Source organism: Mandrillus leucophaeus, unplaced genomic scaffold (genome assembly GCF_000951045.1).
Source record: "Mandrillus leucophaeus isolate KB7577 unplaced genomic scaffold, Mleu.le_1.0 Scaffold572, whole genome shotgun sequence".
Taxonomy (NCBI): Eukaryota; Metazoa; Chordata; class Mammalia; order Primates; family Cercopithecidae; genus Mandrillus; species Mandrillus leucophaeus.
In genome coordinates this window covers 1,487,798-1,512,156 of record NW_012106164.1, presented here as the reverse complement: position 1 = coordinate 1,512,156, position 24,359 = coordinate 1,487,798, and the positions used below count along the sequence as shown (strand labels likewise).

Genomic DNA, 24,359 nt, shown 5'->3' with positions numbered 1-24,359 from the left:
TTTTTTTGTAGAGCTGGGGTTTCACTGTGTTGCCCAGGCTGGTCTCAAACTCCTGAGCTCTAGCGATGCACCCATCTTGGCCTCCCAAAGTGCTGGAATTACAGATACGAGCCACCGCGCCCAGCCTCATTTTTTAATTTAATGTAATCTTTATAACAACCTCATGAGAGAGATACTCTTATTATTCCCACTTTACAGATGAGGAAGCTGAGGCACAGAGAGGTTTACCGGCCCAAAGTTGCCTAGGTGGAGGTAGGCAGTAGAGCCAGAAAGTCTACCCGAGTCTGACTTCTGTGATGCATACACTTACCCACCACGCCCTCCTGCTTCTTGGTAGGAAAGGATCAGTTAATACATATTACAGGAGCCTGTTTGGGGCCAGGAACTGTGCTGTAGGCTGGGGGCCTATCAAGAAGGTGGGACTCTGGAGGAGCTCACAGGCAAGTTTATAGATTCTGTGATGAAAACCAATCCTTTGAAAGACTAACACACTATTACTTATATAGTGACTAGATGTTCAGTCTGAGAAGTGAATTATATGTTAACCGTCAAGGGAACATTGTCGGGCCTGGTGCGGTGGCTCACCCCTGTAATCCCAGCACTTTGGGAGGCTGAGGCGGGCGGATCACTTGAGGTCAGGAGTTTGAGACCAGCCTGGCCAACATGGCGAAACCCTGTCTCAACTAAAAAAATACAAAAACTAGCCAGGCATGATGGCACGCACCTGTGATCCCAGTTACTCAGGAGGCTGAGGCAGGAGAATTGCTTGAACCCAGGAGGTGAAGGTTGCAGGGTTGCAGTGAGCCAAGATCATGCCACTGCACTCCAGCCTGGGCAACAGAGTAAGACTCTGTCTTAAAAAGAAAAAGAGAGAACATTGTCGGTGTAGTGGCCTTAGCTGACACCACTGGTGATTTGACCATGGCCAGGTGGGATTTCGATGGGTAGCCACTTTGTAGAGCATTAGAGCTCATTTAATCCCTGCTTCAGATGGAGAAATGAAGGTCCTAAGATTCCCCAAAGTCAGAATTAGGTTAGACGGCTCTGGGCGGAATGACCTTGAAGGACCCCCAGCCCTCTAACGTGGGCCTCCACCCCCAGCTATGCTATGGCACACTCTGCTACTACACCAGGGCCCGCTTTCATCCCAGCGCCTTCCTCTTGGCCTGGAACACATAATGTTATTTCTCCAGAGGGCTTCTGGCTAAACCCCAAAACCAACAGCATGGGCTGCTACGGAATTAGTGTTAAATTGAGGGGACAAGGAGAGGTGGTGTTTCTGATCTTAAGAAACAACTGAATGTGGTTTGGTTTACTTCCCTGTAACCCAAACTGGGTCGATTTTGCAAGACCAGTGATCCCAACACTTGAGGTTAATGTCGATCTGGTGTGCAGGTTACAAATCATGTAGCACAACTCCAGCCAAACCCTACTTATTCTAAGGGTCAGGGGGGCTATGGGGCCTTAACTTTGGAAAATTCTAAAGGAAATGCAGTTTTTTAATCAAGTAAATGATTTGTAATCAAGTAAATCAATTATAGACTTGGTGTAATAAAGAATCATATATAAATATATATATATTTTTCTTTTGTCAGCTGAGGATTTTCAGAGCTAGAAGGACTGTAGAAAATGTAGTCCAGCCCTTTCATTTTAGAGATAAGGAGATCGGGATAGGAGAGGTTAAAGGGCTCATTATTTTGTTATAGGTTGCCCAACAAGTGAACAGGGTCTTGTAGACAAGGATATTGGGGAGGAGAATAAGAAAAACATCAAATCTCATCCATTCATTCCACAAATATTTACTGAGTGCCTACTAAGTGCTTGGCACTGACCTGGGTGCTGGAGGCACAGCAGGGAATGAAACAGACAGAAATCCCTGCCCTTGTAGAGCTGATGTTGTAGTGGGAGTCGAGCAGCTGTAATGAATACATAAAGTATATGCTTGTTAGATGATAACAAGTGCTGTGGGGGGAAAGCAGAGGAGATCGGGAGAGCCGGAGACAGTGTTGCCTCTCTAATTTGAGCATTCAGGGAAGGTGAGTCATGAACAAGGACCTGAAAGTTGAGGGGCCAAACCAAGCAGTCATTTGGGGGAAGTGCATTCCAGGCAGAGAGAATAGCAGGTGCAAAGGCCCTGGAGCTGGAGTAGCAGCAAGGAGGCCAGTGTGGCCACGGAGGCCCCTGGAGACCATTATCAGGACTTTGGCCATTCCTGTGTGTGAGATCAGGAGCCACTGGGGAGTTTGAACAGAGAAGTGGCATGGTACGATTTGGTTTTAAAAGGATCATTCTGGCTGCCAGGAGGAGAATAAGCATCAGGGGATAAGATGTGATGATAGGTGTTGCCAGGGGTTCAGGACAGACAGGACCTTAGACGGTAGGCTTAGAGCTGAGTTTCTGAAGGGCTATTTTTTTTTCAGGCCTGAGGACTTTAAGTTCAGCAAAGGATTATGTGTAGCCTGCATCCAAAAATGCACAGCCTCCTGCTTGGTTCTTGGATGGCCCCAGAGTGGAGCAGCTGTACTCCTGTGGTCCGCATTCTCCATGCCCCGCTGCCTGGTCTATCAAGCATCTTCCTCACCATCTCTCCAGTCCTGCTAAGGGCCCAGCAGCCTAGTGCAGAATGGAGGAGCCCAGACTGCCTGGATTCAGATTCTGGCACTGTCCATTGCCTGGTTGTGTGACCTTGGGCTCATTACCTAGCCTTCCTGCATTTTGGCTTCCTCATCTGTAAACTGGGGATTATACTAGTACCTCCTTCATAGTGTTGTCAGTGAAGATTAGGTGTAATAATATATATACCCTTAGCACAATGCCTAGTTCAAAGTAGGTGTTCAATAAACATTTATTTTTATTATTACCGTGGTGGATTCTGGTTGCTAGGAGTTGATAACGTGGGGTGACATTGATGCCTTGTAGGGCCTGGACATTGGGGAGAGGGCTGAAGGGAGGGATGACGATGATGGAGCTCTTGTTTGTTGAAGGCCTACCATGATCCAAGTATGTGTCTTATTTGATCTTCCCAGCAGCCCTTTCAGATAGTGACTGACATCCCTTTTGTTCAGAGGGAATTGAGGAATAGACTTGTCTGGAGTCACCCAGATGGTAAAATGACTTTCAATGTAGCTAAGTCTTGTTCTTTAATTAAGCCAAGATTTTTCACTGGTGGACCATTTTATATGATAACCACATGTGTGTGGCTGCATAATTATTTGTATCTTCTTCTTGTTTACCATTTTGGTTTTCAGCAGTAAAATAAAAGTAGCCCTAAACAACGCAATTTCATTTGCACAAAATTTCACAGTAGTACAGATTAAGTATTCTTAATCCAGAAATCCAAAATGCCCCCAAATCTGGAACTTTTTGAGCACCAACATGATGCTCAAAGGAAATGCTCATTGGAGCATTTCAGATTTCTGGGTTTTGGATTAGGGATGTTGAACTGGCAAATATAATGGAAATATTCCAAAAACTGAAAGAAAAAAAATAATCCAGGTACTTCTGTCCCTGAGTGTTTCAGATGAGGAATATTCAACCTGTAGTCAGCCCAGTGCTAGTCAATGAACAGTATAGTATTAGCAGAATGAATTGAGAACTGGGTATGTTTTGGGAGGTATCTTCATCTTGACTCTAGATTTATGTTCCTATTCCTGGAGTTCAGATTTCATTTCTAGAAATGTATTTCCAGAAATATTCTCACCCTACCAAAATTCGGGCAAAGTTTGTCCATAAAAAAATCCTAAATTGCAGGTTGAATGGGGGCTCATGTACTTATTCCACAGAGGCCAGTTGGTTTTTTGGTGGGCAGAGTTCACTCTGCTTAATTAGTTACCATTCAACCTAGGCTCTGTAAATAAGGCAGATTCTTGAAAATGTATATGCAGTGTTAGGTTTGGCCTCTGGAGACAGCCACAGAAATGCAAACCACAATTCACGTCTATCAAAATCTGTGAGTTGTTTGTGCCAAAGGGCACTTGAACTTGGGGTGGTCCAGCAGAGGGAATTGGTGGGGGTCTCTGGGAACTCAGTCCTCCCACTCAGCACATGCCCCCTACGTATGCTTCTTGATCAAAGTAAGAAAGTTCTTCTTGTGAACCTGTGGCTGTTAGTTCAGAGTGTTCAGAATCTTGCCTTGTCCTGAAGCACAATATTGAGAATGCTAAGTAGGAGGACCTGACCTAGTTGCTTCTTGAGGCCTTTAATAACAGAGGCCCTTGATCTGAGAAGGCAACCCAGGAAATTTCCACAACCTCACCATCTGTCTGACTCTGCTGACAAAAAAAGAACATGCTCACCCTTGGCTTGAGCACCCTCCAGACTCCATGTGGAGTGTGACAGTTTACAGCATTGGGACACCTCAAATCCACCTTCTTGATCACTCCTGCCTGCCTGTCCTGCAGTGGACTTGGCTGCAGTGTGGGTCTCCCATCTCTCCTCCTCACTGCTGCATGGAGGGTGGCCTTGCCCCCACTTCTTTTGTTTTCATAGGGGCTAGAAATTCCTCTTCTGCTTCCGTTTATGAGTACTCCACTGACGGCCTGTGAGCTCATCTTTTTCATAGTTAACCTAACTTTTCACATTTTGTCTGGTTTACTTAGTAGGCGCGGGAGAAAAGAACTAATATGCATTGAGTTCCTATTAGGTGTGTGGTACCTACATCCATCCATCCTTTAATCTTCTCGAGTACCCTTAGTGGTAAGTATAACAACTGTGATTTGCACATGAGGAAGGGAAGGTGTGGACAGGGTACGGCTCCTAGCAACGATCCCTACATCTGCTTTGTCATTCCCAAGCACCTTGTAAGGACTCGATCATGTAGTTAAAAGAGTCCTGTGTGTGTGTCCAAGGGCAGCGTGCCTCGAGGCAGTGAGCAAACCAGGGCTGAGTTCTCACCCTGGGGTGTTGGGGCAAGAGCTGGTTGGTTGTCACCCCACTAGTCCTAGAGACTGCAGGGTGGAGGGGAGGAAGGCAGTTGTAATGCCAGAACGGGGACAGCACTGTGGAGGGATAGTAAATCTGTGTCAGCAGCTGGGCAGCACTGGGCATCAGCTGGCGACGTGGGCAGGAAGGTGGAGGGGTCGCTGTCTTGCTGGGGTGCTTCCTTATCTGTTCATTCCTAGGAGAAGATGGCCAGAGGAGTTGGATCTCAGAGAATGAGAGAAAGGAGTAGTTGCTAAGTCATAGCCTCGGCATGAAGTAATGGTGAACAGAGGGACTGTGTTTATCCTTTGTTTAGACGTCCAGTGTGAGGGCTTAGGGATGGCCTTGTTCTTTAGTGGTTGAGCTTCCTGCCTTCTGGGGTCTGCATGGGACCTCACGTGTTCAGGACAGTCTTTGCAGGGTGGTGCATCTCTGCAGGACAGTGATCATGGGCCCCTCATTGGCCTCCACTACCTACATGTCTGTTGGGGAGATTCTCTCTGGGAGACAGAGAGGTGGCCCCTCAGAGAACAGTGCACATTGCTAATAGATCAGAATTGCACCATTGCCAGACCCACTGGAAAACGAAGGTAGCGTGTCTGTTTAAAATGCCCTTAACACTGCTTCTTCTTAACATCCTGGGCAACCTTCCACATGCCACAGCACCCTCGAAAGAAGTTTCCAGCTGTAACTGTTGAACCCCACCCTGCTAAATTTCGGAGTTTATGACTTGACAAGATTGCCCAAGACTCTTGCTTTCCCCCCTAGGTTGAAATTAACCAGGGAATTTACTGTTAATATTTAAATCATATACTGTCTTTGTGAACTCCAATATTACCCAGCGTTGTGGCTGACTGACACCGCACAATGAAGAAAATTAAGTGTCTAAGAATTATCTCCAACTAATGATATATTTATGCATTGTAGGTTACTTTGAATTTCTAGACTGTTAAGAGTTGTTTAATAGGTTAATAGTTTTAATCTATTAATCTAATCTCTTCTACTTGACTATTTATTAAAATATATCAGTGATACATGACAGAAATGGAAGTACAGATCATTTTGAGGGTTATTAAGGAACAGGTGATGGTGTGACGATGTGAAACTTAGGTGGAATAGTAAGTACCGGGCATGGGCCTCGCTCCTGGCATTTGCAGACTCTGTGGTTCTGCTCCATGTTCCCTCTCTCAGCTCTCTAAGGCTAGTGATGAAGCTATGACCTTTTTCCCACGATGGCTTCTCTCCTTGTCACTAAAAGCTGGAGACTCTTTATATCTGAAGGACATGTTTGAGCACAGCAGCATTTGAAAACACATCAGGGAGAGAGAGAGAGGCAGGCAGTGAGCGCAGAGCCCAGGCACTTTTCTCTGTGGAAGAGGTGGGGCCCTTCATTCCTGTCCTTTATTTTATGTCGGTGTGACTTTTAGCATCTAACATATGCCCAGTTCTGTCTGGATGCTCAGGAAACAGCAAAAAACAAGGGAATGTGTTCCCTGTGTCTTGGGACTTCTGGCATTTAGTCATGTATGTGTTCACTTATTCAACAGGTGCTTTTATTATTTTCTCTTGAGAAAACAAAAATTACCCAAATGGTTCAAAGCCTAGACTTTGGAGTCAGACAGACCTGGTGGAATTCTAGGAAGCGGGGAGACTGAAAAAGTCACTCGATTTCTCCAATCCTTGGTTTTCTTATCTAGAAACCAAAAAATGCCCGTATCAGGCATTGCACAGAAGGATGAGATGGTGTAAGTGTGGGGCCCGGAGCACTGCCCCCAGCGTGTCATGAGCACTCAGTATACCACGGCTGCCCTTGGCATCACTCTCCGTGTTTTTTTGTGCCATTTGCATCGTGACTGTCCTCACCAGCATCACCTCCACCCTGCATGCTGGTGTGTTTTGTCGGGTCGTTTTGTTTGTGTCATTGAGCAGACCTTGGCTGACACCTGCCAGAGGACCAGGCACAAGGATACGGAAAGCAGTGGGTAGAGCCCTGGCCTCTGGAAATCTTCCAGAACCACATGGAATTAATTAGAGGGCAGATTTGGAGTTGGGAGTAGGAGCCTGTTAGAAGCAGAGGGGAGCGTTTCCAGAACTGCTGGTGGGAGAATGAAGGCTCCTGAACCGTTAGTGGGGGCAGCTACCCTGTCGCCTGAGGGCTTGAATCTATGCTGATGGGTGGTCCTGATGGCAACCCTGCACCCTCAAGAGAGAATGTCAGGGTATTACCAGGCTACTGTATCTTGGCATTTCAGAAAGTGGGAAGAGTGTGTTACATTTTAGAAAATGTTCATCAGTTCATCAGAAAGGATAAAGATACAACTTTGACACTCAAGAAATAAGCTTCACTTATTCAGAAAATTGGCTTCTGTGAAGCAACGGCAACCTATGTTATAATAAAGGCCAGATGAATGAGTCATTCTTCAGTTCTGAATATTCACTGAAGCAGCAAAACCATCGACAGTTACAGTGATGTTGACGGATTGATCACAGAAAAGTTTTGCCTGGATCAGAGGCTACAGATGCCTCCAGAGCCATGCTGACATTGACCTTTCCTGGGCTTGGTCCTTGGTTCACTTGGTGAACAACCTCTTGCTGACCGTCACCCATGTGCTAGCCACTGTTCTGAGTATCATGAGCCAATGAGACAAAATCTTGTCCTCTAGCTCATGTTCTAGTTGAGGAAACAGACAGTAAAGTGGACAGAAAAGTAACAGAGTACATTGAGTGGGTAAATACTGGGGAACCATAAATGAGTTTCAGCCAAGGAGTGACATGACCTTGGCTGCTCTGTCCAATGTGGATTCCAGGGCAGTGTATAGCAGGAAGGGAGATTGGCTATGAGATGTTTACAAGACAGGAGAAAGGAGAAGGTGGCTTGAACTGGAGTGGTGGTCGTGGCATGGTAAGGAATGGTCAGATTCTGGACATACTTTGAAGGTGGGGTTGGCAGGATTTGTTGGTATATTCATAGTGGGGAGTGACAGAGCAGGAAGAGTCAAGGATAGTTCTAGAGTCTGGGCAGTAGGAGCTGGAAGGATGGAATTACTATTAGCTGAAGTGGAGATGATGGTGGTTATTTGATTGTGTTGTCTTAGATTGCAGGTTTTAGCCGGAAGAGTGCTGGGCTAGGAGGCAGAATTGTTTTCCTGTCTTGGGAGAAGAGATGGAGCAGCAGGGTTTTGGACTTGTTAAATACGAGGTGCCTATTAGGTGTCTAGATGGAGGTGTTGAGCAGCTGGAGATTTATGTAGGTCTGGAGTTCGGTGGGGGGACCAGTCCAAGCTGGAGATACAGTTTGGGATTCAACACCATATAGTTAATGTTTAAAACTCAGATTCTAGCTGTGTAGTCCCAGCTACTTGGAAGGCTGAGGTGGGAGGACCGCTTGAGCCCAGGAGTTCAAGACCAGTCTGGGCAACATAGAAAGACTCTGTCTCTCAAAAAAATTAAAATAAAAAAAAAGATAAATAAGAAATAAAAGTACAAGTCTCCATGAGATCACTTAGGAAATGAGTGTGGGTAAAAATGCAAGAGGTTCTAGAACTGATCCTTGGGGCATATCAACGTGTAAGAGCTGGAGTGATGAGGATTCGGCACAAGAGATAAGAATGTCCAGAAGGCCGGAGGTCCACCAGGGGAGCACAGAGCAAAGTGAGCAACCAGCTAGATGGAGGAGAGGGAGGCTGTGTTAGAGGCTGCTACTAGAGGCAGAGTCCGACGGGGACTGAAAAGGGATCACTGGATTGAATAGTGTGGCAGCCACTGGAGATCTTGAAAAGAGAACCTCTGGTGGAGTAGTGGAGGCAACAGCCTGTTGGACTTAACAGGTATTACCAAGGAGCCGGCCTGCCGATATCGGCAAGTAGATAAAAATCATTTGCACTCATATAGTCAGTGGGTGGGAAGTGGGTAGAGTTGGAGGACTTGGCCAGTGGGCAGAGTCCTGTCTGGATGTGCGTTAATGCATTTAACGTCCCATGCATGCGTGCATTCATGGGGAGTGTATTTAAGCTCAGCTGGAGAGCAGTTCACCTTCATTCCTAAGGAGTGGAGTTTTATTCTAGGGGAAGTTAACCAAGTCGTTATTTACACACTGTGATTAGAGACTTTTTCCTCCACCCTTAACATTGTTAAAGGTGGGTGAGGTATGAGAGTAAATGGCACACTTTGGAGGAAGAGCAGGGGTCCTCAGGCTAAGCCTTGGGATGTAGATGTACGCCTTGCCCCCCATCTGTGTAAGGAGACACACACGCCCTGCTGGGTAAAGTTCTGGCCTGTGTAAGGGCCTTAGATGTCTCTGATCCCTGTTCACTCGTGCAGATTGGAAAACTGAGTCTTGGAGTGGGCAGCCAGCCCGGGGAATCAACAGCAGAAATAGGACTAAAGGCCAGGGTGCTGAGCACTGCTCACATCTACTGTGACTTGGTAGAACTTCTAAGCATCAGCATTATTGGCAGAATGATGTGGAAATTGTGCCCAGAAACACAGCCGCCATACTCCCAGGCATCTAGCATCAGCGCGGACTTTCCTCCGACATGCCTGAAATGGCATCTCTTTGGGCCTCAGATCCACTGGTAAGTTACTTGGTTATATTGTCTTAGGCTGCAAGCTTTAGTGGCAACAGTACCAGAACAGGAGCCAAAAAGTTTTCAGACTAAGCTCATCACTAAGAATTGTATGACCTTGGCCACGCCTTTCCTTCACCTATGTCCACTGAGTTCTTTCTGTGGGCCAGGCATTGTGCTAGGGCTGGGGATACAGACGTGAATAAAACAGACCCAGGCCCTGTTCTGTGCCTCGGTTTCCCCATCTAGCCACGGGACTCTTGTCAATGCCAAGCGTGATGAGGTGGGCATGAGCTCCTTGAAGAACTGTCCGGTGAGACTGGTTTGTTTCTTAAACCTCCCCTGCTGGCAGAGTCTGCAGGCACATTGGCCTGGCCAGACACAGTAGCAGGATCGAGTAGCAACAAAGCAGAAGAAAACCAAGGGTAGTAGAAGATAGTAATTTACAAACTTCACTGCTTTGGAGCTCTTTCTTCAAATTTCATGTTCCACCATGTATTGGTTGCCTATGGCTGCTTTTGCTCCTGTTGCTTCACTGCAACAGAAGTGTATACAGTCCTTGGGGTTAGAAGTCTGAAATCAAGGTGTTGGAAGAGTCAGATTCCCTCTGAAAGCCCCAGGGGAAAATCTGATCTTTGTCACTGCCTGCTTCTGGTGGCCATCAGCATTCCTTGACTTTTGGGCACATCATTCCAGCTCTACCTGTCTGGGCACATTGTCTTCTCTCCTCTGTAACTTCTCTTATGGCTGTCTTGAATCTCCCTTTGTCTTATAAGAGCACTTCGTGCATTTAGAGACCACTCAGATAATCCAAGGATGAGCCTAATCTGAAGATCCTTCACTTAATTGCATCTGCAAAGACCCTTTTTTCAAATAAGGTCATATTCACAGATCCAGGAGATTAGGACATGTACGTATCTTTTAGGGAGCTACCGCTAACCCCACCACAGAGAGAAAGAGGCCTCAATCTGTACACATCAGGCAAAAAGCAAAGCTCTATATATTGAAGATGGGGAGTCAGAGCCTTGCTCAACACTACCCTCCCCATTCCAGCCTCATGGGTGCATCTAGGAGCCATTGTTATGGAACCCCTAGACCTTCAAGGAACATACTTTGAGAATCATTGCCTTAGAGAAAGGCCAGCACTCTTAGGGAACTTCTTGGGCAGAGATCCACTTGGTCTGGCTTCTCTCCTGGTCAGCTTGCACAATTAGTAACCAGTGACCACGGATAGCATGTACTTACTGAAAAATAGCCTTTTAATGCTTGACTTTGGATTTTATGTTGAAGTGTGACTCGGGTTAAATATAAAATTCATAGCATATCTTGAGCAACTATTTTGTAGTTATCTATATATAAATCTATTTTACAGCGACACAAATAGAATAGATTATGGAGTGTCAGCATGTAGATAGATTCCGAGTGCTTTTTCACTAATATACCTAATGATTCGTGCTGAGAATATCCAAGGGCTCCACTGTACATTTAAATGGATATAATTAAAATAATGAGCTCTATTTTAAAAAATGATATATGAAAAAAATTTTTTAAAGAAGTTAGAAGGAGCCGCGCCACTAATTCAAAGTGATGTAAGTACTTCTGTGATTCCATTGTTATTAGGACACCTAATTAAATGCAAAGCATTTGAGAAAAGCAACATTTGGGCTTGTAAATCTAAAGCCTAGAAGTCAGGGGGAAGAGAAAGAAGTTGCCCATGCCTTCATTGCGGCAAGGACTTGGGGGCGTCGCATTTAAGGGAGGGGATGGTTATGTGCTATTGTGCCTGTGGGCAATAGAGGGCGGCTCACTGGTCCCCATCTTCTGTGAACTCAGTCAGGAATCTGACTGCAGCTGTATTTGCCAGTGTGACCTCTGATTTGTTTGGGGTGGGAGGTATGAGTACGAGAACTAGGGAGAGGCTGCCTTTTCATGGGAGAAAGACATTCCCCTGTGCCCGACTCTCACCTCCAGGTGTTAGGGGCACTCCGGGTGACCTGAGACTCTGGTGGTTCAGTGTAAAGGACAAAGGATGGGGAGTCTGGAGATGCGAGTTCTAGTTTCGACTCTGTTACGCGCCCTGTGCCTTTGGAGAGGGCCTTTCCTGTGATGCGTTCATGCCTGGTCCTGTTGCAAATGGGTGACCATCCATTCTGGAAACCCATCTCAAGAATATACTCTGCTGTTCCAGTGGGCCCCAGGGAGTCTTAGGAGGCATACGTCCCAGTGCCTGCTTACTAGAAGGCAAGTATCCTTTTGGTCATTCAGCAAATATTTTATTTATGGAGCACCTACTATAGGCCTGCTGGATGCTGGGAATAAGAGACACACAACACTTCCGAGGGCCCCACCTACTCTTAGGACAAGTGCAGTTTGGGGAGCCAGTGTACAAAGTATTTTCAGGAAACAGGGCTGCAAAGGAAATAGAACGAGGTGATGAACTAAAAGCTAGACTGGAATTCCGGGAAGGGGACGAGCGAGCCAAGATGAGTTCATTAGGACGCAATGGGAGGATCGCTGTCAGAGTCACCTGTGCAAGGAAGATGTAGCATTCAGAGAGGGAGTCTGACGTGCCTCAAGCAAGCCAGGAAGGCTTCCCGGAGGTGAGGATGTCATCATGAACCAATATCGTCATCATCATGGCAACTGCCATTCATGGAAATCCACTCTGTGCCCACGCCCGCAGCTGGCAAGAGTCATGGTCTTTCTTTAACAGACAAGGAAGCAGAGGCTCAGAGAAGGGAGTCTCTTGCCCAGGGCTGCAGGGTGTCGGGGTGGGCAGATGAGAGTTCCATCCAGCCTGCCTGACTCCAACAGCTCCTCCCTTCCCCTACCAGGATACCATGATGGTGGTGAGGACTTGAGAGCAGGAAGGGACACTGAATCTTTTCAGATGGCATGGTCAGGTGCTTTCGAAGCCTCAGGCTGAGCTTCAGAACACTGGCTGTGAAAAAAGCCGGTAAGGGAGTTCTGCGCAGGGGGTCCCATCTGTTTCCTCGCCTCCCATCTCTTTGCCCAGTGAGCCTCAGGGCCCTGACCATTAGCACCCATGAAGTCTTAGCTAGGAAATGGGAATGTCAGCTGCTTTCTTTACCCCGCAGATTGAATGTGGATACACGTCGTTCACTATTAGCTTCATCAGCATGACCACCTCTGCAGCACTAGGCAAAGTCCTCACTCCCTCACCGCCGGTATCCCATTACTGAACAGTGGTAGAGCTGGCATTCAAACCCTCGTTGGTCTGACTCCACAGCCCATGCACTAAACGCCTGTGCCACATAAACTTGCATCCTCTGCACATGCCCCTCCCCTGCCCGCCATAAAAAAGACAGTAGGTAGATAAGAGTAAAACATCTCCACTGGTAGCTATTGTTCTAGGTCCTATATAGACATTACCTTGTTTTACATCACAGCACTGTGGGGTAGGTACCGTGTTTGCCCCATTATATGGATGTGAAGACTGAGGCTTGGAGGAATCAAGTCACTTATATAGGAACCTGCAACTGGCAGTTTTGAGATTTGACCCTAGGATGATCCAACTTCCAAATCTGGTACTTGGCTCATTTCACTCCTGCCAGGCCATCAGCCAGTCTGCTCAGTGCTTCTCATGACGGGGAGCTCACCACCTGCAGTGGGTCCCCTTTTCTTGCCAGCAGCAGGAATCACCTCTCTCTCTAAAGCCACAGCTGTCGCCTTGTGACTTGCTAGACCTGCCAGTTCTAGTTATGTCTTAGGCCTCACAGAACTGAGACTTCTTTGCCCTGTGGTGTCCTGCAGCTAGGCGGGGCCGTGCGCCCCTCTGGGGGACCAGGGGGACGCTTGCTCATGATATTATCTCCCACAAAGGTGGCAGCAGCCCAGAAAGCCAGGGAACCTCGTGTCCTCCTGCTGACCCACAAGCACCTTGGTTTTGGCTCTGTTCTGGATGCTGAAGGTCAAGAGTGGGTGATGTGGGGCAGCCTCAGCTGTGGGTGAGGAGGCTTCCCTCTGCGAGTTTCTCTCCCAGTCCAGGCTGCCTGCATCAGGTCCCCGTCCCACCTTGTTCCTCCCATGTGATTTTTGGTATGTTATTTTACCTCTCACTGCCACAGTTCCTACACTGTAAAGTGGAAATACCAAGATTTCTTTCCCAGAGTCATTTCTAAGGATGAAAGGAATTAGTATGTTAGAACAGTGCTGGGCACATAGGAGGCTCTGTTTAAGTGTTTCTTAAGTAAATTAAGGAAATGAATTCTGAGGTAATTGAATCATGCAGTTTTACACTTTCTTACCGTGGAGAAGGGCAAAAGCTCAGGCGGTGTGTCTGGTGGCCCTGGTGGGACAGACGCATGAGGAGGAGGCACCACTGGATGCCAAAGAAGCTCTAACAGTGTATCATTATTAACAATAGTCATAAGTGACCATGTCTTTAGAGCAGTTCCAGGCCAGGCACTGTGCTGAGTACTTACCATGTGTTCGTTGATTAAAATCTGCATGACAACCCCATTAACTCCATTTTGCAGATGGGGAAACCAAGGCTCAGAGGTTAGGTGGCTGGCTGGAGGCCCGCAGCGAGGAAGTGGTTGGCACGATAGCCCTTGCTCCTGACTGGTTTTCCCAGCATGCCTTTGCACTCGTGTTCTGTCCATCTGAGTCCTAGTCTCCCGTATGAGTCATCTTGGGCTGCTGTTAACAGAATGCTGTGGGATGCCATGCCTAATGCCACAGGCTTAATTAAACAACAGAAATGTATTTTCTCACAGTTCTGGAGGCTGCGGGTTGTGATTAGGTTGCCAGCACAGTTGGGTTCTGGTGAGGGCTGCCTCCTGGCTGCAGAGGGTCACCCTCTTACTGTGTCCTCACGTGGGGGAGAGAGCAATCTCTTCTCTTCCTACAAAGCCACCAATCCCCTCATGATGGCTCCTCCCATGTGACCTCATTTAACCACACTTAATCTCCCAAAGACCTTCTCTCCAGATCCAGTCACACTGGGGGTCAGGACTTCACCATATGAATTAGGGGCACACAATTCAGTCCATAGCAGCTCCCCATGGCTTTCCTCTATCCTTTCCTCATTAGCTGGGGACTTCCCTCTCTATCTTTGCTCAGTTTCCCAACCTTTCTCCACCTTGGATGAAAGCTGAAGCTGGGAAGGACAGCAGATGTGATTAAACCCATGCTCCTGTGATAAACAGGGCTGCTGAAACCCAAAGAAGAGAAAAGTCTTGCCCAAGGCCACACAGCAAGCCCATCATAGACCGAGGACTGGAGCCTGGGTCCCTGAGTCCCAGCCCAGTGCCCCTGCTGTGCTGCAGTTGGAATGCTGGCATCCCCTGCCTTGAGTCTGGGCCTTGAAATTCACAGACCACACTCTCCTCTGGTGCAGTGGAGAGGCTGGCATGGCCAGGGCAGTGTCTCTGGGCCTGGAACATGGCTCGATTTCCCAGTATGTGCACGCCTCGGCTTCCCCCTCCACCTCACAGACAGCAGTCATGAGGATGCTTCCCTTGTCAGAAGGATGTGGGGTCCTTAGGATGATAACATGGACAGCTGTGTTGAAAGGAGGATGCTTCAGGAGTGGATGGCAGGGACCTGGCTTCCTGCCTTGGCCTATCCCCGATTTTATGTCTGGCCTGAGCAAGTCACAGCTCTGCTTTAGTCCTTAGTGTCCCCCTTACGAAGGACGTTCAGTGACGCACGTCCTGCCCTCTTCAGAACTGACATCATTACCTTGAGGATGTTTTCCGATGTTTAAAGAGCCCCCTCCATGCCACAGTGTTGGCTCCGTAACATCTCAACCCAGTGAGTCTTTTTGCATTGGAGTTTCCCATTTGTAAAACAGGAGCAGGGAAGAGCCTGGACAAGATCCCGAGCCTTCTTGCCTAGGAACAAGCGGAATAGCACTGGATACTGCGTACATCAAAGCACTGAAACCCTTACTGCCCAAAGCATAGTTTGAGGCCCAGCAGCCCTGGCCCCAGCTGAGAGCTTGTTGGAAATGCAGAATCTCTGAGCGAGGTGTGGTGGCGTGGTGCCTGGAGCCCCAAACACTCGGGAGGCTGAGGTGGGAGGGTCACTTGAGCCCAGGAGTTTGTTTGTGTTCTGCAATCTAGTGAGACCCATCTCTAAAAAGGAAAAGAAATGCAGAATCTCAGGCCCTACCGCAGAACAGCTGAGCCAGAATCTGCATTTTTTTCAAGATCCCCAGCTCATCTGTATGCACACTGAAGTCTAAGAAGAACTGATTTCAACCAGCTGGAGGTGCCCTTTTAGGTCAGTTGTAACTCCAGTCATGATAATTGCAAGCAAGTAAGTGAGGCAACTGGGCACATCGAGACCTCTTGAGACCTCAGCTTCCCCAACTGTAAAATGGGTGGAATTGGAGCCTTTCTTGCTCAATGGTTTTCAAACTGTGTTCCTTGAAGCCTCAGGGTTCCCTGGAGGAGCCTCAGGGGTAGCCATGGGGGTTGTGTTGGAGGCTAAGGGGGCCGGGGACGCTAGCATTCACTATGCACACTGCCTGGCATGTTCCTGTGGTGCCATGGACTGGTGGGCTGCTGTGTCGGTCTGGAGGAAGAAGGTATTGAACGGACTTTCTTCTTTTCCAGGGAGCGCTTGAAGCGCAGCCAGAAGAGCACCAAGGTGGAGGGCCCAGAAGCAGTGCCAGCCGAGGCCTCGCTGAGTGCCGAGCAAGGAACGATGACGGAGGTGAAGGTGAAGACAGAGCTGCCCGATGACTACATCCAGGAGGTGATCTGGCAGGGCGAGGCCAAGGAGGAGAAGAAGGCAGTCGGCAAGGATGGGACCAGCGACGTGCCTGCCGAAATCTGCGTGGTGATCGGCGGCGTCCGCAACCAGCAGACCCTTGGTGAGTGTCCGGCCTCTGTGGTCAGGGTGGAGACCAGGATGGGAACGTGGAGTCAGAGTCCTGGGGAGAAGGGGCCCGGCGCCTCTGCTCCCTTCCTGGCTGAGAGAACCTTTGCTGGCTTCTCTCTGCATTCAGGGAGAGATCTCAGCTTCTTTGACTTGCCTTTGCTTGTGCGGTTTCCGGCTGGAGAGCTCTTCTTTTTCTGCTCGGCAGCAGGACCCTATCCATCCGTCAATACCCTGTTTAAGTCAAATGCCTGGAACCTTCTGGGGGCCCAGTGAATCTGTTTGTCTGTCTCTGGGCTCCCATACCCCTGGGGGGTCTCGCACAGCCCTTACTGCTCAATGTCCTAAATGCCTCTCTGTTTTTCTCCCTCCTGGAGGGAGGGAGATCCCAGTGCCGGTGCTGCTCAGAGCAGATACCCCATCAGGATTGGATCGGTGACAGATGGCGCTTCCCCTGCCTCTTCTGGCCTGGGCCGGACCCAGAGGAGCTCTGTGGAAACTCACATCTTAGCAACAATTTCTCTCCCTCCAGTCTCTAGCATGCGCCAGGGGATACCCCTCAGGGGCCCCCTGCACTGCTGCCAGGTTCACAGACTCAAATGCCCATGAGGCCCAACAAATATGTTTATTTAGCGTAACTAGAGATGAGCCAACAGGACAGGTGGTGAGGACCGTGTCCAGTCAGAGAACGCACGCCGCGTGTGTGGAGGGCGGCGGCCACTCAGCTGCTGCGCTGACGGTTGCTGGGTGGGGATACGGCTCAGCGTTGCCACATCTCTGGACAAATCACACGCCAGAAATGAACATTTAGATGGGAATTCTTTTGGCTTTAAATATTGGCAGCCAACTGACCTTTTGAAATCTGCCAAACAAAACGTGTCTGTGGGTCAGAGTCCCTGTGGACAGAAGTTTGCAACCCCTGGTCTGTGAAATAAAGTCCTCATTCCTGGCGTGGAGGCCTTGCCTGGTCTGGCTCCAGATTTCTGCTTCCCTCCACACCCTCCTCCACGTTTCCAAGGCTCAGTGTGTTCTTAGAAGTGCTGCTGCTGCCCTGGCCTCTGCTACTTTCCTGGTCCAGCTCTGGCTCACCTCCTACTGACTTCCAAGCACCTCCACCTTCCTGGCGCACATCCTGTATGCGGCACCACGGCCTCATTTCTGCACGTTTAGACTCAAGTCCTGGTGCCATTTCTTCCCAACTGCTGAGAATCATCCTCAAACTCCCTTTCCCAGCTGTTCCCTGCTGGTTGTGGCCATCTCAGCCCCACCTGGGTCATGGCAGCATCCTGCTAATAGCCATGCTTTTGCAGCTTGCCTGCCCTCTGCCCTGGCTGCCAGGAGGCCTTGGTCAAAACAGAACACCGACCATGTTGCTCCCCTGCTTATAACCCTGGGATTCCTCACTGTCTCTAGAGTCGAGACCAGAGCATTAAAAGCCTCCATAACCTGAACCTTCTAGTCCCATTTCTTGCTTCTGGTCTTCCCAGACTTTTCATTCCAGTGTAGTCTGCTCTTCCTGTACTTTGTGTCTGCTGTTGCCTCTCCCAGGAATGCCTTCCCCCATTTCCACTTGCCCAAATCCAACCTATCCTTTAAGGCCAACTCCAGTGCCACCTCCTCCCAGAAGACTTCCTTAATCTCTTCTGGTGAGAGTGGGCTGTTTCTACCCTGCTCCTTAGTTGGTGCACTTTCTACTTTCTTTTTAGATTAGAGGGGCCCTGTCTGTGCCTGTCTCTTCCATGAAAGTGGAAACCACTAGAGATTGGGGCTCCAGGACCTGCCTGATTTATGTCTCCATGTTCCCTGCTTCCACTCCACAATACCAAAGTATTGGTTTCTGGGAGTGGTGACGTTGACACTGGTGCCGCAACTGTTGCGGTGGGGCCAGGTTATGCTGCAGTAACAAAAGATCCTGAAAGGTACAAGATATCTTAGTAGCTCAAAACCACAGCAGTTTATTTCCTGTTCACACTACATGTCCACTGTGGATCAAGAGGGAGCTCTGCTCCCCTCTGGTCCCAGACTAAAAGCCGTCATGTAGAATGCTGCCAGCCAAGTGACAGAGGGAAAGCACGCTGTGGAGGGACTTACGCTGGCAATTAACTGCTGCAGCCGGAGAGAGACGCGTTAATTCCGCTCACAGTCATTGGCCAGAACTAGTCACATGGCCCCACCCAACCTCAAAGAAAGAGGCTGGGAAATGCCGTCCTCCCATGTGACGGAATAGAGGTGAACCAGGAATGTTTGGGGAGGAGCAGGAGTGACTTAGGCCAGTATTGAATGAGAGAGAGTCTTTTCAAGGGCCTGCACTGACGTTCCTCCATCAGTATTCACTCCCTGAGGCCAGGGACTGTGTTAATCACTGGTGGATTTGTTAGTTAATGGAGAAGACCTGCCCTTGCTCTCTTTGGTGTGTATGTGTGTGTTAAGACTCATTAGACCCAGTAGCTGTTTCTGCCCTTCACCAGGAGATGCCCAGTGAAGGGTGGCTGAATCTGAATCCTGGGATAGAGCCAGCATTCTGGATTCAGTGGGGAAAGCCTTGGGCAGCTAGGCCAGGGAAATGCTGGGAATCTTCCTTAGGCCAGCTGCCTGCACAGTGAGAGCCCCAGGGCCCGTGAGCCTCATGCCAGCCACCGACGCTGATTTCCAGCTCAGCTGCTGCTCAGCAGCAGGGTCCTTGGCCTTGTTGTGCCTTAGGGTCCTCCTGTGTTAAATGAGGCATGGTCCCTGTCCCAGCCACCTCATGGGAGTGGCCATCCAAGGTGGCAGTGGAAGGAAACAGTGTTGCCTGAGGAGAATGAGCTGGGATCCTTGGACTGAGGGTGAATCCAGGCTCCATGACTTAATAGGTGTGCTACCTCGGGCCCTGTCTGACTCAGTTCTTACAATTACGAAATCATCAGGCTATCTGAATATTCAATGAGATCATGTATGTCAAGTACTCAACACTGTGCTTAGTAAACAATTAGGTAGTATTCTCAGTAGTACTAATATTAATAGTATAAAATGCCTCTTCAAGAGGAAGGAATAGTCGTTGTTTCTGCTTTTTCCCATCTAAGTAAGCCAGTGTGATATATTGAAACGATGGGATAGGGAAGAAGGTCAGCACAGGATAAAGTGTTAAAAGACACAGGTTCCAAGTGGGCTTCAGTTTTCTCCCCTAAGAAATGGACTGGGAAACCTGTCTGGACCTTGGTGTTCCTTCTAGTACTGCTTCCCTCCGATTCAGGGACTTTGAGGATCTTGTGAACTTCTGAGTAATCTGCTTTGGGCAGACCCTTGTGAAAAAGGTTTAGAAGCCCCAGTGACAGGTGACGTGTGGAGCTGCCATGGTGGAGCCCTACAGAAGCAGGGCCAGAGTGCTCCCTGCTGTCATGGCAGCTCATCTTGCATGCTGGAAGGCAGGCTCTCCTGCCTAGGAATGGGGGTTTTCTTCCAAGGGTCAGGCTCAGAGGAAGCTGGCTTGGCCTCATCACCAGGAAAGAAAGGCATTTAAAAACAAAATCAGTGTTAGAGTTGAACCTTTTAAACTCCTCTTATCTCAAGATGGCAAGTAGATTTTAAGTTGTGGGTTAAGCCCAAGCAGTTGCTACTGGCTGTAACGAGTTCTCTGTTGAGGATTCTAAAGGGTGGCATGATTGATTGTTGATGTCTGCCCTGGATGTAGAGGTGGGCAGTGAAGCTATGCATGCTGTCAATTTGGTACCCCTGACCTCCTTATTTTATAGAGGGGCAGACAAGGCCTGAGGGAAGGATGGGAGTTGCCCAGGATCACCCAGCAAGTTGGTGACATTTTCTTTCAGGTCATGAAGGGCCCACTCCACCTCACAACACCTGCCTCCCACCTGCTTCTGAAAGTATATCAAGGAGGGAAAGCTCTCCCAGGGACCTGGCTGGGGTGGGATGCTGGTTAGAGCTGTATCTTTAAGTGAACTCCTGCTGCAGTGTGCATTCGTTGTCCTGGTCGCCGGGCATGGGGGAGTTAACGTGTTCCTGGGGCACTTGGCAGGGGACTACTGGGTGCTGTGGTGCCAAGGGCCTCCTGAGTACTTCGCTCACCCAGCCCCGCTCTGGGCTCAGAGACGGGCTCTGTGGCTGAGTAGAATAGTGTTCCTGTTCAATCACCCAGTGCTGCCCCATGAGGGAGCCTCCGCGAGTCCACACTGGCCCTTTAATAGCCATCAGACAAACAATGTTCCCAGTGACACAAACATTATCCAAGGCACTTCCCGTGGAGGAGCCTGGGTCATGGACACGCAGATGGCATTTGGCAGCTTCTCCTGCTGGCGTCAGGAGGGGCATCAGTGCCCAGGAGGATGACTGCCAAGTTCGCAGTGGTTGCTGCTGCTTCCCTGCTGCCCAGAGAATTCCCTGTGCTGAGAAGGGCGTCTCTCACTCGGAGAAAGTAAGTCACCGCTGTTGGAGCTGGTGCAGGATTTGGGGGCAAGACCAGGAGCTTCCTTTTATAGCAAGAACAGCAGAGATGATAGATACTAAACTTCATAACTTTGTTGGATAAAAGCAGAAATGAAAGAAAGGAAGTTGACAGACACCTGCACCCACCTGACAGGCTGTATGAACAGCTCTGTACAGCAGCCCTAAGAAGGAAGGGCGGACCACACTTGAGATTTTAGGGGCTCCTCGGCCGGGCGCGGTGGCTCAAGCCTGTAATCCCAGCACTTTGGGAGGCCGAGATGGGCGGATCACGAGGTCAGGAGATCGAGACCATCCTGGCTAACACAGTGAAACCCCATCTCTACTAAAAAAAATACAAAAAACTAGCCGGGCGACGTGGCAGGCGCCTGTAGTCCCAGCTACTCGGGAGGCTGAGGCAGGAGAATGGCGTAAACCCGGGAGGCGGAGCTTGCAGTGAGCTGAGATCCGGCCACTGCACTCCAGCCTGGGCGACAGAGCCAGACTCCGTCTCAAAAAAAAAAAAAAAAAAAGAAAAAGAGATTTTAGGGGCTCCTCTAGGAGAAGTAGTAAACACAAGGCACTACCATTGCTCCTGTGGGGCCAAGGGCCTCCTGGTTACTTCGCTCACCCAGCCTCGCTCCAGGTTCATGGCAATCCCATGTTCATGGCAGACACTGCGAATTGATTACTGTACATTGTCCAATGATGCACCTCAGAATCCTTCTCAACACAGTACACCAAAAGGTCTCTGCCAGTCAGCTAGAATTGAAAAATTAGAAGTGGAAACCTACTTGCCATTCTTCTTGATGAATCAGGGCATCCAGCCTGTAGACTGTTTCCTGGCTCTGAGAGATAAGGGTGCCCGCATCCCATGATGGTGGTCCAGCTGTGCTGTCCAGCTGTGGGTACTCTTTCCCGTGCTGTGAAACCACTGGTCCTTAATCCAGGGGTGGTTACTAACAAGGGAGTCCAGGGAGAGCAGTAGGGGCCTGGAGACCCGAGACTTAATGAGCTTCCTCAGTAGCAGTGCAGGAGACCGTGGAGGGCACGAGTGGCCTGGACTTGACTCCTCTTCAGATGAGAGACAGGGACCAACTGGGTTATTCCCCCAGAGAGTTAGCTCAGTGCGGAGAGAAGGCCTGTGGAGAAGCTAAGGGCTGTTTGTCCTGGGTTGGGAGGAGACTGGGGATAGTGGAGGCGTGAAGTGGGGGGTGATGGAATCTAAATATTCACAGCTTACAGCATTTTGCAAGGGGCACATGGAGCAGACACATTCCAGGGTGTCCCAGCCAATACGGAGAAGTCTCCAGGAGGGGATTTCAACTCGGTAAAAGGAAGGACTTCGTGTGATCATGGGAACTGTTTGGTAACTGGACATAAGCCTGTGAGGGAGTGAGTTCCCCGTCCTGACGTAGGTGATCAGGGAGGGTCACTGGACAGAGTGCAGGATGGGGAGTCAAGGATGAGATAGATGGGAGACTGGATTCTGCAAGGATGTTTCTAGTCAGCAAGCTTTCAGGACCAAGGTACAGAGGTGTTCTCACACACATAGGGCAGCCAGGGGAGCCAGGGAAAGAGGAGGAAGGAGCTCCAGCCAGGAGGCAGCAGCCAGGCTATGGCGCGGGAAGGAGCAGCAGAAGAGCTTGACAGTCATTCAGACACAGCCACGTGGGTTTCAGCCTGTGACAGACCCAGGCAGCGTAGGTGCCAGGTCTTGCTTCATCGTGCCAGCTGATAGTCAGTTTCCTGTTTCAATAGGTTGTTGGCAGGGCCTCACCCAAGAGCCTGCCAGAACCAACACTCAGCTCTTTGCTGCAGCCACTCCGAAAGGAGGAGTTCTGGCCACCCTCCCAGGCGTGTCCTGTCTCTGCTACTGACGCTTCCTCTTGTGGTCTGAAGGGTTGGAGGGTCCCTGTTAGAAAGGGCCCCTGGGCTGTAAGTCAAGAGCCCAGGGTTTACCCTACTGTGGGGCCCTGGATAAGCTCCTTAACGTCTCTAAGCCACCGTGTCTTGAATGGTCAGTAGGTAGAATAAAGTCTGCCCCTCTTTCCAGTAGAATTGTTGGGGGCAGAGTGAAATAATAGGTATGCAAGTGTTTTTAACAGGGGACAAAAAACGTAAAACCAGTACCAGTACTATTAGCTGAAACCCCAGGACATTGATACCTCTGGGGTTACCTCTAGAGTGATAAGAACCTAAAAGGCCAAGGTTTTCAAACATTTGTTTTTGCTCAATACCTCCTAAAAGAATTTTGAACACTGTATATTCTTTTTCACAAGTTTGAGTTGACATCTAACATTTTTATTCAAAGTTTAAATCATTGCAAAGGATATAATTTCCAGGATATTGTGTAAAAAAAAAAAAGGTGGCATTTTGGAAACAAAACTGTGAACCAATTTTCAAAATGTATCCAAGGGAATCCAAACACTACCGCTATTTGATATCCGCCATCATCACTTCGAAAACATATGAACAAGCCTATCTTTAAGAGTCAGAAATTTTACATCTTTCCTTTTTCTCCATGAGCTCATGTTTCCAGTCCACTGCCCCCACAGGGTTTTATCCTAATGTAAAATATATTTTTTATGCTTGAAAGTCTTTTATTGATTACTGTTTCACACTCATATGCCATAGCAAGATGTACATAAATTGAAATTGAAATTTCTGAAAAAAAAAATTCCTGGGATCATAAAGCTGTACATTCTCCAACATTTTTTTCCAGATTGAGTTGTTATTAGCATACAATTCATCAAAAACAAATTTAGGTAAATAGTAAATGTGAAAGTAAAAAATTATTGAAAACACATCTCTTAATGAAATGGATAGGGCTTCATTTCTTTCTCAATTGGCTCATGTATCTGTGAATTAATATTTCTTATTGCTAGAAGGAGACAAGATTCGGCATTAATTTAATTCCTATCTTTTGGTTTTTGTAGGTCTAAGTGCTTAGAAAGCTCAGTCACATAAATAAGTAGCTGGCAGGGGATAGAGTTTTGTTTTAGCAGTGTCACTCAATTCTTTGAATTCCTTCCAAGTTGTATGCCAGAAATCATACGGGGGTCTATCATCAGACAATTTTTTTAATGGTCTCTTCGCTGACAACTCCATTAGATCCTCCTTTAATTTTGTTGAGAGGAGAGAATTGGAAATCACCCGATTTGAAAAAGGAGTTGTTCCTGGTCATTAGATCCACTCACTTTCTGAGCCCACCCCCGGTATTGTAGGGTCACCTCTTTGCTTGGAGCCCCAAGGTTCTAACCTTTGGGGGCAGCCACCACAGTAGGATTAGGGGTGGGTGAAAAGATCATCTTTTGTTTGTAACATGGCACAAGGGTGAAGGTGAGAGTAGGAAGAACTGGCAAGTGGAGCCTCCCACCTGCCAGGTTCTCTGGCACATTGATGTTAGGAAAGAACACATTTAGAAGCTGATGGTTCTCTTAAGGCTGCGTGGACCTACTTACCCCTTGGGCAGCTGCCACACACCCCTGGGAGATTTGTGCTTCACTCGGAAGACCCTGCTCCAGAGGACATTTGGTTTGAGGCCAAGCCCCAGAGCCTCAGGAAACCCACTTGTCCATGCCTTCCCTGTTCGGATCCCCTGTCCTT

At 48.6% G+C, this 24,359-nt stretch overlaps 1 protein-coding gene across 3 annotated transcripts in view; it reads left to right on the top strand.

Annotated features, from left to right (window-relative positions):
* Nucleotides 1-24,359, top strand: part of ZNF618 (zinc finger protein 618) — an 84,702-nt gene that overhangs the window by 4,002 nt on the left and 56,341 nt on the right. For all 3 annotated transcript variants that reach the window (XM_011998500.1, XM_011998499.1, XM_011998498.1), the window contains exon 2: nt 16,070-16,329. In XM_011998500.1, the coding sequence (XP_011853890.1) occupies nt 16,161-16,329 (169 nt within the window). In that variant the 5' untranslated portion in view covers nt 16,070-16,160. The remainder of the gene's footprint in view (nt 1-16,069; nt 16,330-24,359) is intronic.